The following is a 20,126-nucleotide window of genomic DNA, read 5'->3' as shown; positions in this document are numbered from 1 at the left end:
TATTTAAAATTGATTTTTATAAATTTTTTGTTTCAGTTTCATCTTCAATCCAGTGTGTATTCCAATGTTTATTTCAAGTGTTGAAATGATTAAAAATGTTAGATAAATTACATTTTTCATTTCTCGACATTGACTGCTGAACAAGGTTGATAATTATCGTGCAGAATATTATGGATCCACTTCAGTTGATGCTTGACAGCCAACGATGTAGTGATAAAGGGTGAAGCCCATAGCCAGTTGGTAGCACAATCTTCAAGGTTAGAAGCAAGTTGTGACTGCGGGATTCTTATCGACGTTTGCTAATTAAGAAGTGAAGTGTGTGGAATGGATTTTTATTGATAATAAGGACTTCACCATCAACGGGAAATGCTAATTTGTTTCACGGCCAGTTAATTTATGTTGATCAGTATGGATAGAAATTAGGAATTGTAAGGGTAAAAAGACCCTAATGGGAGTTATCTACAGGCCCCCAAACAGTAGTCTCGACATAGCGTGCAAGTTGAATCAAGAGCTAAAATTGGCATGTCGAAAATGTAATGCTACGGTGGTTATGGGAGATTTCAACATGCAGGTAGACTGGGAAAATCAGGTTGGTACTGGACCCCAGGAAAGAGAGTTTGTGGAGTGCCTCCGAGATGGATTCTTAGAACAGCTTGTACTGGAGCCTACCAGGGAGAAGGCAATTCTGGATTTAGTGTTGTGTAATGAATCTGATCTGATAAGGGGACTCGAGGTAAAAGAGCCATTAGGATGCAGTGATCACAATATGTTTTACTCTACAAATTGAGAGGGAGAAGGGAAAATCGGAAGTGTCAGTATTACAGTATGGCAAAGGGGATTATAGAGGCATGAGGCAGGAGCTGGCCAGATTTGACTGGAAGGAGGCCCTAGCAGGGAAGACGGTGGAACAGCAATGGCAGGTATTCCTGGGAATAATGCAGAAGTTGCAGGATCAATTTATCCCAAAGAGGAGGAAAGATTCTAAGGGGAGTAAAAGGCACCCGTGGCTGACAAGGGAAGTCAAGGACAGCATAAAAATAAAAGAGAAGTATAACATAGCAAAGAAGAGTGGGAAGCCAGAGGATTGGGACTCTTTTAAAGAGCACAGAAGATAACTAAAAAGGCAATACGGGGAGAAAAGATGAGGTACGAGGGTAAGCTAGCCAATAATATAAAGGAAGATAGTAAAAGCTTTTTTAGGTATGTGAAGAGGAAAAAAATAGTCAAGGCAAATGTGGGTCCCTTGAAGACAGAAGCTGGGGAATTTATTATGGGGAACAAGGAAATGGCAGATGAGCTCTTAAGGATAGCGGAGTCAGGGGGTATGGGGAGAAGGCAGGAACGGGGTACTGATTGAGAATGATCAGCCATGATCACATTGAATGATGGTGCTGGCTCGAAGGGCCGAATGGCCTACTCCTGCACCTATTGTCTATTGTCTATTGTTTGAAGCGTACTTAATCTCAATATGCACAAATGGAGCTGCCAATTTTCACACAGCACAGATTGCACGCTGAGATTAATTAAATAGAGATAATCTCTTTGTGGTTTTGACTGGGAGTGGGTGGGATGGCTGAGTTTGATGAAGGGGTTAGTTTCATCCAACAGACAATTTATAGTTATTTGACAGCATGCAGTCTTGAACTTGCAATATTTACCCACAATTAATTGTATTTTAGAAGTAAATGTGCAGCCAAAGATGGCAATTTGTTTTTCTTTCTCTCTCTCTCTCCAGAAAGATTCCACCGATGACAATGAGATTAGTGAGCAGTTTACCTGATGCAGTGGCTTGGGGCAGAACAATGGGAAACTTTTATTTCCAAAGAATGTTTCATAATCTTAACTTCACAGGATTTTTGAAGTGTTCAGTTTAGTTTAGAGATACAGCACGGAAACAGGCCCACCGGCCACGGGAACCTCACCGACCCCGGACATTATCCTGCGATCCCTGAACATTAACACCATCCTACATACACTGGGGACAATTTACATTTATACCAAGCCAATAAGCTTACAAACCTGTGCGTCTTTTCGGCATCTGGGAGAAAATTGGAGATCCCAGTGAAAACCCACGCTGGTCACGGAGAGATAGTCCAAACTCTGTACAGACATGTGTCCACAGTCAGAATCCAACGAGGGTCTCCGGTGCTGTGAGGCAACGACTCTACTGCTGCGCCACCATGCCGTCCTGAAATGTTATAATGTGAACAATGGAGCAACTAATTTGCGTTCGGCAGGAGCATGGTAAAGTTCAAGTTGAGCTCTGGAGCAGGTTCTATGGCCAAAGTGCTGCCTCCTGTCATTGTTTGATGGCACGTTTAAGGCTCACCCTTGGTCTATCTGCAGTTAAAATTAACTTTGATTTGTGATTGTGTAATCAGTAGGGACTTCATATTTAATTAGGGCATAAGGACATAATAAGTAGAAGCAGGTGGAAGTCAATAAAATGATGGCTAGCCAGTTACCTCAGTGCCACCAACATGCCTCAAGTCCTTATTGCAAAGATGGCACAATGCATCGTCAGAGACCCAGGTTAGATCCTGACCTTGGGTGCGGTTGGGTGGTTTGCATGTTCTCCCTGTGAATGCGTGGGTTTTGTCCGGGTGCTCCGGTTTACCCCCCAACATCTCAAAGACGTGCCGGTTTGTTGGTTAGTTAGCCTCTGTAAATTGTCCCTGATGTGTATAGAATGTGAAAGTGTGATAACAGAACTAGTGCCAACAGGCGATCGATCGTCAGTGTGGACTCAGTGGGCCGAAGGATCTATTTCCACACTGCCTCGTTCAATCAATCAATTTCCTGATGTCTGTTATACTTAGCAACCACATGTCCATGGCTGTCCTATGTAAAGAATTGCAGAGATCCAATACCTTCTGGGTGAGGAACTTCCTACTCATCTCTGTCCTGAATTTGAGACTTTATTCCTGGTTCTAGATGCCCAAGCCAGGAGAAGTTTTCATCTTGCATGTAACCCATCAAGTCCTGTAAGGATGGGATTATCTCTTCTGACCTGCAGAGAGGGTAACCCCAGTCTCTCTGCATGGGACAAATCGTCCATCCCAGAGTTTAGAAATCTCAGGATCAAATTCGGATGTTTACTCCTCTGGGATGGGTGAGCTAATCAGGCAAGTTGCACTTGGGGCGAACATAAACCAGTTAGGATGTAGAAACAAGAAAACCAAGATGCTGGTTTACAAAGTGAGACACAAAGTGCTCGAGCAACTTAGCGGGTCAGGCAGCGTCTCTGAATCTGAATCTGAATCTGAATTACCTTTATTGTCATTCAAAATGAATTGAACAAAAATCATTTGCCACGCAGCCACAACAGTGCAGAGTGAAAGACACAAGAAACACAATTTTAACACAAACATCCATCGCAGTGACTCCTCCAGACACCGCTTCACTGTGATGGAAGGCAAAAAAAATGATTCTCTCTTCCCCCATGCTTTTCCCACGGACAGATAGTTCGACTTCTGCCGAGGCGACCGAGGCTCCCGACTCGCGCAGGCCCCGCGGCCGAGCCGCGCCGGGCGATGGAAGGTCCCGCGGCCGAGCCGCGCCGGGCGATGGAAGGTCCCGCGGCCGAGCCGCGCCTCGAAGAAGAGATTTTAAAAAAAAAAAAGTTTCCCCCACCACCACCCCCCCCCCCCCCCCACATATACACAGCTAAAATAGACTACTACACACATCTAACACTAACACATAGACAAAAAAAGAAAAAAGACAAACCGACTGCCGGCGAGCCGTAGCCACATGGCGGGGCAGCCATCTTGAGAAGAAAGACACAAAAAGCTAGATAGCTCAGCTGGTCAGACAGCATCTCTAGAGAAAAGGAATAGGTGATGTTTCGCTTCGCTGATGAACATGGATATGCGATATTTCTGTTTGGGACCTTTCTTCAGACTCTGCTGAACCAAGTTAGGCATGCGCATGCATTCATTGAACCATCGTGAACTCTTCACCAAAATCCCCTCCTTCAAGTTTGAGTGGAGAGAACAAAGTGAGCTCATCACCAGAATGATTTACAATTATAATTAGCCATTTGTTGTCATGTGCTGACCCGAAACATCACCTACCCTGCCTCTCTCCCCATGCTGCCTGACCCGCTGAGTTATACCATGCTCAAGAATCCAGGGTCTACAGTTCCTTGTGTCTCAATTGAGTAGCTAGTCCAGCTTCCCTGTCATTGTTAAATGCAGGATGTTTTTTTTGTTTACAAGCAAAATACAAAGAGCTCGAGGAACTCAGCCGGTCAGGCAGCATCTGTGATGGGAAATAGACAGACGAAGTTTCGGGACAGGACTCATCTTCAGGCCGAGCCGCTGAGTTCCTCCAGCAGTTTGTTTCTTACACAAGATTCCAGCATCGGCAAGTCTCTTATGTCTTGTTTATTTTGTGAACCTTGTTCATGGTGCCTCCCTCTCCCCAACTCCCGGTGATCGTTCGGTTGCGATGATGATCCTGTTTCATTCCAGCTCTCCGGGAGGAGTTCCGCCTGCAGCCCAGCAGCGTAGTGGTGGCGTTAGGCCAGCAGGGGGACATGGAGTGTCTCCCGCCCCGTGGTCACCCCGAGCCAACTGTCACGTGGAAGAAAGACGGGGCACCCCTGGATGACAAGGACCAGCGTTACAGAGTGAGTCCACTGCTTGCCTGTCCCACTCACAGAGGGCAGCAATGTCAACTTCAACTGACTGCCTTCTGTGTGGAAGCCATCCCATCAAACTGTGGAAGAACTCGGATGAGAAGAAGTGTGTCGGAAGCAACTGCAGATGCTGGTTTATACCGACGGTAGACACAAAATGCTGGAGGAGCTCAGCGGGTCAGGCAGCATCTCTGGACAAAAGGAATAGTTTTGGATTGGAACCATGAAAGCATCCCTGAAGAAATGTCACCTACTCTTTTTCTCCAGAGATGCTGCGAGACCCGTTAAGTTATTCCAGCATTTTGTGTCTATCTTTGGACGAGAGAAAGTTGCTTTACCTGATGTCAAATGTAAACTTTTTGTAAAAATTAAAACACTTTGAGCAAAGCACAAAGGGCTGGAGGAATTCAGTGGACAGGCAGTAATCGTGGAGGGAGTGGATCGATGTCTATTCCCTCCGCAGATGCTGCCTGACAGCAGTCCTCCAGCGCTCTTATTTTGTTCAAGTTTCCTACATCTACAAAATCTTGTGTTCCCCATAAAAGATGTCCTATTTCACTATAATTTCTGGCAAATTTGTACCAGTTATCGTCAACCAAAGCTCAGGTTGTATCTTAGGTACTCTCTTGATGTATTCGAGAGAGAGTTCGATATAGCTCTTCGGGCTAACGGAATCAAGGGATATGGGGAGAAAGCAGGAACAGGGTACTGATTTTGTATGATCAGCCATGATCATATTGAATGGCAGTGCTGGCTCGAAGGGCCGAATGGCCTACTCCTGCACCTATTTTCTATGTTTCTATGTTTCTAGGTACATTGTTGACAGTCATTGTTGACAGTCAACTACTCATTGTTTATCTGTTTTAGATGGCCACTCTTTAGTGCAGTGGTTTACAGGATTATAATATGATCCATAGAATATAGAATATAGAACAATACAGCACAAGAACAGGCTCTTCGGCCACAATGTTTGTGCTGAACAAGATGCCAAGACCATCACTTATCTACCTGCATGTAACCCATATTCCTCCATTCCCTGCAGATCCATGTGCCTATCCAAAAGTCTCTGCTTCAACCACCACCACTGGCAACATATTCCAGATATTCACCAGCTTCTGTGTAAAAAAGAACTTGCCCTGCATACTTTCTTTAAATTTTGCCCTTCTCATCTTAAACCTGTTGTGCTGGTGCAAGTAAGAATTTCATTGTCCTGTTTGGGGCATATGACAATAAAACACTCTTGACTCTTGACCCTCCAGTATTTGATTTTTCCAATCTGGGATAAAGGTTCTGACTGTCTGCCTTATCTATGCCTCTTATAATTTTATATCAGGTCTCCCCACAACCTCCACTGTTCCAGAGAAAAACAATCTTACTCTCCCTAACCACTCCATGTAGCTAATACCCACCGAATCCAGGCATCCAGTTGGAAATGTCCCTAGCCTCCAGTGGTAAGCCTTCCAATCGAGGTCCCATCACCGAGGAAGGATGATACATTTATCACCACTAGATTCCTGGCATAGAAACCGAGAAACATAGAAACATGGGAAATAGGTGCAGGAGGAGGCTATTTGGCCCTTCGCGCCCTAGTCGAGCCAAGGGCTTGTTTCCACGCTGTATCAGATCCTGTCAGTGGGCCACACAGAGATTCATCTGTTAATTAGTTTTAGAAATACAGCATGGAAACAGGCCCTTTGGCCCACCGAGCCCGCGACGACCAGCGATCACGTCGTACACTAGCGCTATCCTACACAATAGGGACAATTTACAATTCTTACCGAATTAAACTACAAACCTGCACGTCTTTGGAGTGTGGGAGGAAACCGGAGCTCCCAGAGAAAACCCACACGGTCACGGGGAGAACATACAAACTCGGCAGAGACTGCACCCGTAGTTAGGATTGAACCTGGGTCTCTGGCGCTGAAAGGCAGTAACTCTACTGCTGCACCACTGTGCCGCTTATAATCACCCAGAGGAAACATCGCTGCCAGCCCTTCCATCTACTCCCTCCTTTGACTGCCACCCATTGCATGTGCTTTCTCTATAGTAAGATTTATACTGAATTGCATGCAAAAATAAATCACTGTACCTAGTAGGTACATGTAACAATAAATTACCATTGAATCACCATTAATATGAGTGATACACCCTGCACTTTGATTAGCGGAAGAGTCGTGTAGATCTTTTCCTTATTTTAGAAATCCGTTGCAAAGATCTGTGCAAATTTCCCAACAACAGGATATGCCATTCCCTTTAAGGGGAAAATTGTGAGTTTATTTTGAATATCTTTTAAAGTTGAGTGAAGTTTTTCATTCAAAATCCTGGGTGGATGCCTCTTCCATAGTTCTCCAGGGAATAAATACCACAGAAAGGCCCTTTGCTGTATCCGGACGTTTCTTTGGGTTTCATGTTCTTGTCTTTCCTGCAGGTTACAGTCGGCAAACTCACCATTTTCTCCACGCTGAGGAGTGACTCGGGAGTGTACGTGTGTGTGGCAACAAACAAAGTGGGTCAGCGGGAGAGCAGAGCTGCCCGAATGTCCGTATTGGGTGAGTGACGTTTGGCTCATCGCTCAACAGTTAGTTTAAGAGTTGTTGTAAAGTTTGGCGCAGGTTGAAAGACTCGATTACTCCCCCTGGTGGTGTTGATGGATAGCAAAGAGGGAGAACTAGCTCCTGGAGTCTGGGGTCTAGAGCCAGGCAACACAGATGTGTTTTAGACAATAGACAATAGACAATAGGTGCAGGAGAAGGCCATTCGGCCCTTTGAGCCAGCCCCACCATTCAATGTGATCATGGCTGATCATTCTCAATCAGTACCCCGTTCCTGCCTTCTCCCCTAGGGTGACAGAGGAACTGGAGGAAATCCACATTAGGCAGGAAAAAGTTTTGTGTAGACTAATGGGACTCAAGGCTGATAAATCCCCAGGGCCTGATGGTCTGCATCCCAGGGTGCTTAAGGAGGTGGCTCTAGAAATTGTGGACACATTAGTAATGATTTTCCAATGTTCTATAGATTCCGGGTCAGTTCCTGTGGATTGGAGGGTAGCTAATGTTATCCCACTTTTCAAGAAAGGAGGGAGAAAGAAAACGGGAAATTATAGACCAGTTAGTCTGACATCAGTGGTGGGGAAGATGCTGGAGTCAATTATAAAAGACGAAATTGCGGAGCATTTGGATCGCAGTAACAGGATCGTTCCGAGTCAGCATGGATTTACGAAGGGGAAATCGTGCTTGACTAATCTACTGGAATTTTTTGAGGATGTAACTAGGAAAATTGACAGGGGAGAGCCGGTGGATGTGGTGTACCTCGACTTTCAGAAAGCCTTTGACAAGGTCCCACATAGGAGATTGGTGGGCAAAATTAGTGCACATGGTATTGGAGGTAGGGTACTGACATGGATACAAAGTTGGTTGACAGACAGAAAGCAAAGAGTGGGAATAAATGGGTCCCTTTCAGAATGGCAGGCAGTGACTAGTGGGGTACCGCAAGGCTCGGTGTTGGGACCGCAGCTATTTACAATATACATCAATGACTTGGATGAAGGGATTAAAAGTACCATTAGCAAATTTGCCGATGATACAAAGCTAGGTGGCAGTGTGAACTGTGAGGAAGATGCTATGAGGTTGCAGGGTGACTTGGACAGGTTGTGTGAGTGGGCGGATGCATGGCAGATTATTATTTGAATGGTGTCAAGTTAGGAAAAGGGGACGTACAACGTGATCTGGGTGTCTTAGTGCATCAGTCACTGAAAGGAAGCATGCAGGTACAGCAGGCAGTGAAGAAAGCCAATGGAATGTTGGCATTCATAACAAGAGGAGTTGAGTATAGGAGCAAAGAGGTCCTTCTGCAGTTGTACAGGGCCCTAGTGAGACCGCGCCTGGAGTACTGTGTGCAGTTTTGGTCTCCAAATTTGAGGAAGGATATTCTTGCTATTGAGTGCGTGCATCGTAGGTTTACTAGGTTAATTCCCGGAATGGCGGGACTGTCCTATGTTGAAAGACTGGAGCGACTAGGTTTGTATACACTGGAATTTAGGATGAGAGGGGATCTTATCGAAACGTATAAGATTATTAAGGGGTTGGACATGTTAGAGGCAGGAAACATGTTCCTAATGTTGGGGGAGTCCAGAACCAGGGGCCACAGTTTAAGAATAAGGGGTAGGCCATTTAGAACAGAGATGAGGAAAAACTTTTTTAGTCAGAGAGTTGTGAATCTGTGGAATTCTCTGCCTCAGAGGGCAGTGGAGGCCAATTCTCTGAATACATTCAAGAGAGAGCTAGATAGAGCTCTTAAGGATAGCGGAGTCAGGGGGTATGGGGAGAAGGCAGGAACGGGGTACTGATTGAGAATGATCAGCCATGATCACATTGAATGGCGGTGCTGGCTCGAGGGGCCGAATGGCCTACTCCTGCACCTATTGTCTATTGTCTATTGTCTTTTGTCCCCGTACCCCCTGACTCCACTATCCTTATGAGCTCTATCTGGCTCTCTCTCTTGGCCCATCTTGCCCATCCCAACCATACTAGTCTAATCACACTTGCCTGTATTTGGGCCGTAGCCCCCTATAAACCATTCCTATCCCTACATACGTCCAAATGTATTTTAACAGCATTATGGTATGCTCTTCTCCTGCTTCCAGATATGGTCTACCCCCCTGGTTTCCTCTCAGTAGTGTCATGGGTTAGAAACATTGACCAGTACATTTGAATATTTAATTTTGCTTTTGAAATGACCAGTGAATTATTATTTGCAAAATTAGAGCATTGGGGAAAAAAAATCACCTGTTCAGAGCTGAATTAATTCCAACATACCAAATAAATGAGTTCTTTCTAACTGTAATAGTTAACAATCCTGCTCCATTCTTATCTTCACCCAATCTGCTGTCTTTGGCAAACTGACAGATGCACTGGCAGTATAAGTGCTTGCCGACTCAGAGAGCTAAAGGTTGCTGACAGAGCATCAATATCCTAATGCCTGGGTAGATGTGACAATGGCAAACCCAAGCAGTGGTGGAGGTGGGGACCCTATGGATCAGAGTGAGAACCATCATCTTATTTCCCATGCCTGTAGACTCAGTGTGAATGGAAGCCTGAATCGTACTTCCTGGTAGAAGTCTGGTCCAGCCACTGCTCATCCATCTCCCAGGGCACCAGATGCTTGAACGGGAGAACTGTTGTAGATAATAACATCAAGGTCTGAAGAGGGTTTTGATCCGTTGTCCTCTGGGTCATGGGCCCAGCACCTTTCCATTACGCCACTCCATTGAGTCATACAGCTTTACATTAAGCTTACTGTTTGAGGTACAGACTGAAGACAAGAGAGCAAATCTGGGTTCTACTCTTGGAAATGTGCACGTGCTTCCAATGCATCTCCTCTGATGCATGGATTTGGCATTGCCACATTTAGCCCAAATGTTAGAATATTGACTTACTCTCTGTCAACAACTTTTACTTATTGATAGACACAGAATGCTGGAGCAACTCAGTGGGTCAGGCAGCATCTCTGGAGAAAGGGAATAGGTGGTGTTTCGGGTCGGAAGACAGGAGAAATCTGAAGAAGGGTTCTCAGCCGAAATGTCACCTGTTCCTTTTCTCCCGAGATGCTGCCTGACCCGCTGAGTTACTCCAGCATTTTGTGTCTACCTTCGGTATAAACCAGCATCTGCAGTTCCTTTCTGCACAACGTTTACTCATTCTTGGCCAGGGAGAGGCGGGGGGGTTTGACTGCCAGTGCAGGCTCGTGTTTCTTGCGATGATAACCATCTCGTCTTTCCTGCAGAAAAGCCAAGCTTTGTTCAAAGGCCGAGTGATGCCAGGGTAGTGGCTGGAGGCAGTGTGCAGTTTTCCTGCGACGCTCGCGGTGATCCATTGCCTCGAGTGATTTGGAAGAAGGAAAACGGAGAGCTTCCCACTGGGAGGTGAGTGCAGTCACGGAATCATCCACACAGTGGAAAGATGCTGCTCCTGGAAGTAACCATTTATATGTCTTGAGAATTATTTTGTCCCACTGTCTGGGTGAAGAAGAGTTTGCATGCAGCTTCTCAGAGCATGGGCAACGTAGCGAGGTGGCTACAAGTGCTGCTTCCTCACATCTCCAGGGATCTAGAATCCAACGCTGGCTCCATCGATGTGGAGTTTGCACATTCGTTCGGAAACCACATGGATTTGCCCCATGTGCTCCAGTTTCCCTCCACATCCCAAGGATGTGCGGGTTGGTAGTTTAATTGCTCCTAGTGTGGAGGTGAGGTGGAATCTGGGGTTGAGAGGTTGGGGCTTGGAGAGTTGTATTGTCATACAGCTTGGAAGTAGACCCTGTGGCCTAGCTCACCTGTGCCGACCAAAATGGGTTTGAATAGGATAATTGTAAAAACAGGTCAGTGCAGAATCTGTCGAGCAGAGATAGATAAAAAAAGGCTGGAGTAACTCAACGGGGCAGGCAGCATCTCTGGAGAGAAGGGACGGTGACGTTTCTGGGTCGAGACCCTTCTTCAGACTCTGATAAACAGAGGGAAGCTTCCATGCTATATTTCTCTATGACTCTGTCTGAAAGGGCTGAGACACCAGTTGCCATCAGTCTGAAGAAGGGTCCTGACCTGAAGCATCAGAGTCCCAACCCAAGACGTTGTCTGTCCATTCTCTCCCTAAGCTCCTCCAGCCCATTTAATTTTGCATCTTCAGTTTCTTGTGTCTCTGAAACATAGTCACTGTCGTGGTGTAGCAAGTGCAGCTGTTAGCTTACTGCGGGATTAACATTGGAGAGAGCTCCTCATAATCCCATGCAAGGGTTGATCTCTACCCGAGTGTGCTTGATTCAATGCTTTACCACGATAGTGCAGCACATTCCCAGTAAGGCAGTGACATGCAGGATCTTTACTGGTAATTGTTACCTGCTTCAGCCATATACTCATCTCAGCTTCACGTTACTGGGTGGTGGTGGAAGGAGCAGAGGTCTACATTTCACAGCAAGGTGGGTGTTGGGAGAGGGGTGCAAATCGATTTCCCCTTCTGATCGAATCGGTGCTTTGAATCAACAGGTATGAGGTGAACTCTGATCACACAATAAGGATTCATTACACGGCTGTCGGTGACTCCGGTGTCTACACCTGCCTGGCTGAGAATGCAGTGGGTTCAGCTGCTGCCTCTGCCTCTCTCGTAGTACAAGGTATGTGTGAGTTTGCCATGTAATAGACAATAGACAATAGGTGCAGGAGGAGGCCATTCGGCCCTTCGAGCCAGTACTGCCATTCAATGTGATCATGGCTGATCATTCTCAATCAGTACCCCGTTCCTGCCTTCTCCCCATACCCCCTGACTCCGCTATCCTTAAGAGCTCTATCTAGCTCTCTCTTGAATGCATTCAGAGAATTGGCCTCTACTGCCCTCTGAGGCAGAGAATTCCACAGATTCACAACTCTCTGACTGAAAAAGTTTTTCCTCATCTCCGTTCTAAATGGCCTACCCCTTATTCTTAAACTGTGGCCCCTTGTTCTGGCCTCCCCCAACATTGGGAACATGTTTCCTGCCTCTAACATGTCCAACCCCTTAATAATCTTATACGTTTCGATAAGATCCCCTCTCATCCTTCTAAATTCCAGTGTATACAAGCCTAGTCAATAGACAATAGACAATAGACAATAGGTGCAGGAGTAGGCCATTCAGCCCTTCGAGCCAGCACCGCCATTCAATGCGATCATGGCTGATCACTCTCAATCAGTACCCCATTCCTGCCTTCTCCCCATACCCCCTCACTCCGCAATCCTTAAGAGCTCTATCCAGCTCTCTCTTGAAAGCATCCAACGAACTGGCCTCCACTGCCTTCTGAGGCAGAGAATTCCACACCTTCACCACTCTCTGACTGAAAAAGTTCTTCCTCATCTCCGTTCTAAATGGCCTACCCCTTATTCTTAAACTGTGGCCCCTTGTTCTGGACTCCCCCAACATTGGGAACATGTTTCCTGCCTCTAATGTGTCCAATCCCCTAATTATCTTATATGTTTCAATAAGATCCCCCCTCATCCTTCAGTCTTTCAACATATGACAGTCCCGCCATTCTAGGAATTAACCTAGTAAACCTATGCTGCACGCCCTCAATAGCAAGAATATCCTTCCTCAAATTCCCTCTAATGTAAGAAAATAACTGCAGATGCTGGTACAAATTGAAGGTATTTATTTCACAAAATGCTGGAGTAACTCAGCAGGTCAGGCAGCATCTCAGGAGAGAAGGAATGGGTGACGTTTCGGGTCGAAACCCTTCTTCATGTGAGTTTGCCATGGTTCATCCTGGGCATCGAGTAAGCTTGTGGGAAACCTAATGGTGGAGTAAACTGAAACCACACTTAGTCAGAAGCAGTGGGGGGGGAGAGAAATGTATGACTTAAGGCAGAATAATAGCCTGAATTATGTGAGCAAGTGGGTGTCCATGATCTAACTGGTTAAAACAGTGAAGTAGTATAGTAATAGCAGCAATTTCTGCTGAAATAGTTATTTTTACTCGCATACTATATTAAATTAAACTCAATTGATAAACTGCAACTAACTTCTCTTAGTGTGAATGGGGCCAACAGGTTGAGGGGAGACCTGATAGAAGGATATGAAAATTACGAGAGGCATAGTTCGGACAGGCAGTCAGAACCTTTATGTCAGGGTGGCAACATCAAGGGTAGGAGGGCAGAGCCTTAAGGTCGGAGAGAGTAAGATGTGTGGGGCAAGTTGTTTACATAGAGAGTGGTGGGTATCTGGAATACGCTGCCATGGTAGCTTGGTGGAAGCAAATACGACTGGCACATAAGTGGCTTTTAGATAGGCACATGCATCTGTAGAGAATGGAAGGATATAGATCATATGTGGGTAGAGGCGGTATGTTCAGCACAGATAGTGTGCACCACAGAGCCTGTTCCTTTGCTACAATGTTCTATGTTCATTGCCCTCAGTGGGCCAACTGGTCTTTTTTTCTGTCTTGCATTGTTCTAGGTTCAATATTTATGACCCTTCATGCCGAAGAGGCAAATAGAGTAGAAGTAACCTCTGATGGTTGGTGCAGTTGTGCCAGTTGTGCTTATACTGGCATTAAGTGAAAGATAATTGTGTGACTGCTGTTATTGTGGCATGTTATTATTACCTTCAGATGCTCTTGACACTGGTCAGAGGGAGAGACAAGAGGACACCCAAAGGGAGATGCTGGATGTCCGGGTACACCTGGCCAACATTACCATCCTTCCATCATCTTCGCATGTCCATCTCCACTGGAAGGTGTGCCTCTGATCTACTTACCTAATATCAGGACGTTACCACTTGATTCTAGACACAATTGTCGTGCACCTCACTCTATTTAGCGTGATGCTATGCATATATTCTTGTGCTGCGTGCATAGTTTGGAAATCATTGCAAGTTTCGGAAGGTGTTCTCCATCATATCTGCAGTTGACCAAGGGAGGAACAAGGGAGGTAACTGGATGACCAAAGCAGAGACCTGGCCGGGTAATCCAGGGACATGAATTTACGCTCTGGATAAAATCTATATTAACATCATGTTCAGCATGGACATGGGATGGCACAGTTCAATTGTTAATAGTCAATAGTCGTTTATTTGTCACATACACATAAATGTGTAGTGAAATAAAAAAACATTACCTGCAGTTCAACACAGCAGAAGAGTTGCTGCCTCACGGTGCCAGAGACCCAGGTTCGATCCTGACTACAGATGCTCTCTGTACGAAGTTTCTGCGTTCTCCCTCTGACCTCGTGGGTTTTCTCCGGGTGCTCCAGTTTTTTCCCACATCCCAAAGACATGCAGGTTTATAAGTTAATTTGCTTCTGTAAATTGTTCCTAGTGTGTAGGACAGAACTAGTGTTACAGGTGATCATTGGTCGGCACGGACTTGGTGGGCCGAAGGGCCTCTTTCCATGTTGTGCCTCGAAACGAAACTAAAGACATTGTCTACTCCTGACACATTATCTCCTGTTACACCCAAATATTTGTTAGGAGATCATACGAAGCAAGCAGGTAGATAGTCATAGTCATGAAGCGCGGAAATAGGTCCTTCAGATCAACCCACTCATGCCAACCAAGGTGCCCCATCTAAGATAATCTCATTTGCCCATTTCTCTCTAAAATGTTCCTATCCACGTACTCATCTGAGTATGGTTGTAGTACCTGCATCAACCATCTCCCCTGGCAGCTCGTTCCGTATACCCACCACCCTCTAAGTGAAAGAGGGAAGACCCCGTTTGTTTGTTGAGCATGAGCCCAATCTGTGGCTGGATCCCTGGAATGTGAGCAGTGAAATAATGTTCTATTTCCCACCAGCAGCTACCACCCTGATAATACTGGAAACACAGCATCTAAAACCCCCCAGGATTGTGAGGGGGGGGGGGGAGACGACGACATATTTTCTCAAGCAGCTTCCAAGTACTTCAGTCCTCAGGCTGCAATCCATGCTTGTTTAAACCGGTCATTGTATGACGCCCAATTCCATTTCACCAATTCGATTTTAAAAGTAACCTCGGATGCTGACGGGGTGAGAAGAGTCACAACTTGGAATTACAGAACAGGGATCAGGATCTGGGAGTTGTGAGATACTGACGACTACCTGCCCTGAGCGAGAATAACTAATTCGGACTAATCCCTGTAATTCCACTTGATCTTCTCCTTTCATGCAGGGTATTAAAACCAGTGCCCGCAGGGGGGCTGAAAGTTAAGTTCTACTATCTGCATAAAACGCACTTGGTTTCTGCCCCCTGCAGGTTCTTCCACAGCCGCAGCACATTGAGGGATTTAATGTTTTCTTTCGTTCTTTGGTGCCGCTGAGCACGGACTGGATGGTGCGCAAAGTTGCCGACCCGCAGGAACAGAATGCAGAGCTGACCACGCTGAAGAGGGGCTTCGTGTACGAGTTCAAGGTGCAAGCGTACAGTGGGATGTTCTGCAGTCCAGACAGTAACAGAAAGCACGGAAGGATTCCCGAGGAAGGTGAGAGGAGGGCGGCAGATCGATGGGTGCTGGCGTCTGCAGCCACTAGTTACTGTACATCAGAACGGGCCGGGGGATCGTAGAATCAAGGAAGGTGGAACACCTGGGGAGATCGTGCAGCCCACTGTATCTATGACTGTTGCAAAACAGTTTTAGACTTTAGACTTGAGAGAGATACAACACAGGAACAGGCACTTCGGCCCAACAAGTCCGCACAATCACCAACCAGCGGTCTACTAGCACTATCCTACACACTAGAGATAATTTACAATTTGACCAAATTAACCTACATACCTGTGCATTTTTGGAGTGTGGGAGGAAACCGGAGCACCCAGAGAAAACCCATGCAGTCACGGGGAGAACGTATAAACTCCATACAGACAACACCCATCGCAGTAGCTATTCAGACTGATCCTGCATTCCCACACTGAATCAGTCTGTAGAATGGTCCTGAACTGAAACGTCACTTATCCCTGTGCTCCAGAGATGCTGCTTGACCCGCTAAGTTACTCCAGCACTGTGGCGCTTTTTCAGATTTGGAATCCTGCAGGTATTGGCATCCACACAGTTTCTGCCTCCACCACCCATTTAGCCACCCCCTTAAACAAGCCCCCGAGGAACATATTTTTTGTCATATCTTCTCTAATCCGTCTACTAATTATTATAAATTTATGCTGCTTGGTTTTTGAACTCTCAGATGCACAAAACAAACCAGTCCCATTTATTCTGTTTTAACCCTTCATTATTTTTTGCATTTCAGAGACGTCTATTAGTCTTTGTTGTGAAGTTAAAAGCCCAAGCCGAGACAACCTTGCCTCATGCAATTTGAAAGTAGGGAAATAATGTTGAACGTTATTATTTTCTGGCAGCATGGATAATCTGTTACTGTTGCCTTTGGGGGACCTCTTCAGAAGGGTCTCGACCCGAAACGTCACCCATTCCTTCTCTCCAGAGATGCTGCCTGACCCGCTGAATTACTCCAGCTTTTTGTGTCCACCTTCATGCTGTGTGTGTCTGGAATCTAGAATGTGCAGTGCGGCACCACCGTGGAGCTGCTGCCTCACAGAGCCAGAGATCAGGGTTCAATCCTGACCTCGGGTGCTGTCTGTGTGGAGTTTGCATGTTCTCACTGTGACCACGTGGGTTTCCTATGGGCATCCCAGTCATGCAGATTTGTAAATTGTTAGCCCCTATAAACTTGTCCCTCTGGTGTAGGGAGTAGATGCAAAAGTGGGATAACGTGGAACTAGTATGAATGGGTGGTCAGCATGGACCTGATGGGCCAAAGGGCCTTTTTCCATGCTTTATCACTAAACTGAACTAAGCTTTGGTGGTGGAGGTATTATCCTGTGAGAGGAAAGCAGTGCAGTGAGGAAGTCCTGGTTTTTTTTAAAGAGCTATTACGGATTCTATTGAGACAGACTCTGGAAAACCTATAATTTTACAGAAATATTCCTGCACAATGTCCTGTTCAGTTCCTTTAAACCATTCCAATGTTCTAGGGATTGAAGTGGTTGGTGAAATCTTTAATGTTGCAGCTTTGTTGTGGGTCGTTGACATTCACTAGTAATCTGCCGTCTCTTGTGTCTCATGTTCAGTGCCCAACGCGCCCCCTGATGGTGTTATCATTGCCACCACGGAGAGGAGGAATGACAGTATTGTGGTCAGCTGGAAGCCTCCTCCTCCCGAGTCCCACAACGGCATCATTAAAGGTTACAAGGTACGATCACAGTGGGTAAGAATGGAACGTGACTCCTTTGGATTTCATTTCATACGGCCAACCATGAAACCTCTTCTTCAGAAATCTAACTCTGCAGCCGACTCATCGGTTCTGATGCTCACTTTTAAATTTACAGTCAAGCTGCCTCTTCCTCTTTTGTATGTCAACTACAACAATCAAAAGTGGCAATTGGTGCTTCAGAGTACCGTAGTTGACGCTTTGCTGCAAAGTTTGCCAGTTCTGTAGACAATAGACATAGAAACATAGAAACATAGAAACATAGGTGCAGGAGTAGGCCATTCGGCCCTTCGAGCCTGCACCGCCATTCAATATGATCATGGCTGATCATCCAGCTCACTAGCCTGTACCTGCCTTCTCTCCATACCCCCTGATCCCTTTAGCAAAAAGGGCCACATCTAACTCCCTCTTAAATATAGCCAATGAACTGGCCTCAACTACCTTCTGTAGCAGAGAATTCCACAGACTCACCACTCTAGACAATAGACAATAGGTGCAGGAGGAGGCCATTCGGCCCTTCGAGCCAGCACCGCCATTCAATGTGATCATGGCTGGTCATTCACAACCAGTACCCCGTTCCTGCCCTCTCCCCATACCCCATGACTCCGCTATCATTAAGAGCTCTATCTAGCTCTCTCTTGAAAGCATCCAGAGAATTGGCCTCCACTGCCTTCTGAGGCAGAGAATCCCACAGATTCACAACTCTGACTGAATCTACCCAGGGTGGACGACGAGGATGTACAGCAGCTCCCACCCCAGTCAAGCTTTAATACTGCAGAAGGAAACAGTCAACAATGAGTTGATTTAAAGTCATTCAACTATATTTCATCCTAAGTTGGTTCCAATCAGCAGTGCATGATAGGAGCATTCAAAACATCTGCAAGTTCTTTGATCCTGTCTTTTAGACAGACTCATGGATATGCCGGGAATGTTGGGATATGGATCATGTGCAGGTACAGATTAGTTTAGCTTGGCATCCTGTTCGGCACGGACATGGTGGGCCGTAGGGGCTGTTCCTGTGCTGTACTGTTCTATATTCTGAAAAGACCCTTCAGCCCATTGAGTCTGCACTGACCATCAAGCACCCTCTGATACATTAATCCAATCCTAACCCATTTTATTCTCTCTACATTCCCATCAATTCCTCCCGGATTCTCAATCTCCTCTGTACACGGTAATGCATTTACAGTGTCCAATTAAACTACCAACCTGTGTGATTTTGGGATCACTGTTCTTTAGAGATATAGCATGGACACAGGCCCTTCATCCCATTGACTCTTCAGGCCGGTGACCCTACACACTAGGGACAATTTGCAAAGCCAATTAACCTACAAACCTGTACGTCTTCGGATTGTGGGAGGAAACCAGAGGGCCCGGGGTAAACCCAAGCGGTCACGGGGAGAAGGTCCAAACTCCGTACAGGCAGCACCTGTGGTCAGAATCGAACCTGAATCTCTGGCGTTGTTGAGGCAGCAGCTCTACGGCTGCGCCACCGTGCCAAACAAATGTGGAAGTAAACTGAGGCATCTGGAGCAAACTCTTGCAGTATTGAGGAGAATGTGCAAACTCTACACAGAGGCCAGGATTAAACCTCGGTCGCTTGAACAGTGGGGCGGTGCCTCTACTAGCTGCAACACTTGGGGTCTACATTACCCTTACAGGTAAAGAATGTGGCTCACTCACCTCAAATTACGAGAAGATCAATGGAAATATTTAAAGAGGGTGGAGATAAAGTTGTGAAAGATTGGGGGATTGAAGCTTCTGAGGAACTGGCATAGAAGAAGTGCAGCACCCTTTATGGTTGACCATGTTGAATGGTGGGCAGGCTGGAGGATGCTACTCCTCCTCCTATTTACAGCATAGAACACGGAGCCGTACAGCACAGGAACAACCTCTTCGCTCTGTGCCGAACATGATGCCAAGATAGACACAAAATGCTGGAGTAACTCAGCGGGTCAGGCAGCATCTCTGGAGAGAAGGAACAGGTGACGTTTTGGATCGAGATTGACCCTGCAGTCTGAAGAAGGGTCTCGACCCGAAAGGTCACCTATTGCTTTTCTCCAGCGATGCTGCCTGGCCCGCTGAGTTACTCCAGCATTTTGTGTCCATCTTTGGTGTAAACCAGCACCTGCGGTTCCTTCCTACACATGGTGCCACGACGTGATTTGCTTGCATTCTTGCATGGTTGACACAAAATGCTTTCTCTTCTCTTCTTGGTGCTAGGTTTGGTGCTTGGGGAATGGCACACAGCATCACAGAAACTGGACGGTGAACAGCAGCACACACCAGCTGGAGATCCCTGCAATGAATTCTGGAATTGAGTATCGAGTGCAGATTGCAGCCATCAATGGTGCGGGGGTCGGAGTGCACACTGAGCCTCAGTATGTCTACCTAGGTCAGTACACAGGGGAGGCCAGTGATTCATTGGCACCAGCTTTGCTTCCCACTCTCTCTCTCTGCCAACCCACCCAAGCCTCTCTAGTTCTGTCACTTGTGTAGATCAATCTCCAGAATGCAGATGAGGAGGAATTTCTTCAGCCAGAAGGTGGTGTGCCTGTGGATTCATTGCTGCAGATGGTCGTGGAGGCCAAGACATTGGGTATTTTTAAAGCAGAGATTGACAGATTCTCGATTTGTAAGGGTGTCACAGGTTACAGGGAGAAGGCAGGAGAATTGGGGTTGAGAGGAAAAAATAATTCAGCCATGATTGAATGGTGGAGTAGACTCGATGGTTGAATGGTGTAATTCTGCTCCTATGTCTTATGGAGCCATGTGA

General features: G+C 46.2%; 1 protein-coding gene across 3 annotated transcripts in view; it reads left to right on the top strand.

Annotated features, from left to right (window-relative positions):
- The window catches only part of robo4 (roundabout, axon guidance receptor, homolog 4 (Drosophila)), a 134,711-nt gene that overhangs the window by 70,714 nt on the left and 43,871 nt on the right, over positions 1-20,126 (top strand). For all 3 annotated transcript variants that reach the window (XM_078426780.1, XM_078426778.1, XM_078426779.1), the window contains exons 3-10: positions 4,476-4,633; positions 7,071-7,191; positions 10,424-10,562; positions 11,679-11,806; positions 13,769-13,893; positions 15,387-15,612; positions 17,211-17,332; positions 19,574-19,745. In XM_078426780.1, coding sequence (XP_078282906.1) covers positions 4,476-4,633; positions 7,071-7,191; positions 10,424-10,562; positions 11,679-11,806; positions 13,769-13,893; positions 15,387-15,612; positions 17,211-17,332; positions 19,574-19,745 — 1,191 coding nt within the window. The remainder of the gene's footprint in view (positions 1-4,475; positions 4,634-7,070; positions 7,192-10,423; positions 10,563-11,678; positions 11,807-13,768; positions 13,894-15,386; positions 15,613-17,210; positions 17,333-19,573; positions 19,746-20,126) is intronic.

The sequence above is a fragment of the Rhinoraja longicauda genome, chromosome 32 (genome assembly GCF_053455715.1).
Source record: "Rhinoraja longicauda isolate Sanriku21f chromosome 32, sRhiLon1.1, whole genome shotgun sequence".
In the NCBI taxonomy this organism is placed as follows: domain Eukaryota; kingdom Metazoa; phylum Chordata; class Chondrichthyes; order Rajiformes; family Arhynchobatidae; genus Rhinoraja; species Rhinoraja longicauda.
This window is presented reverse-complemented; position numbering and strand designations above follow the sequence as displayed.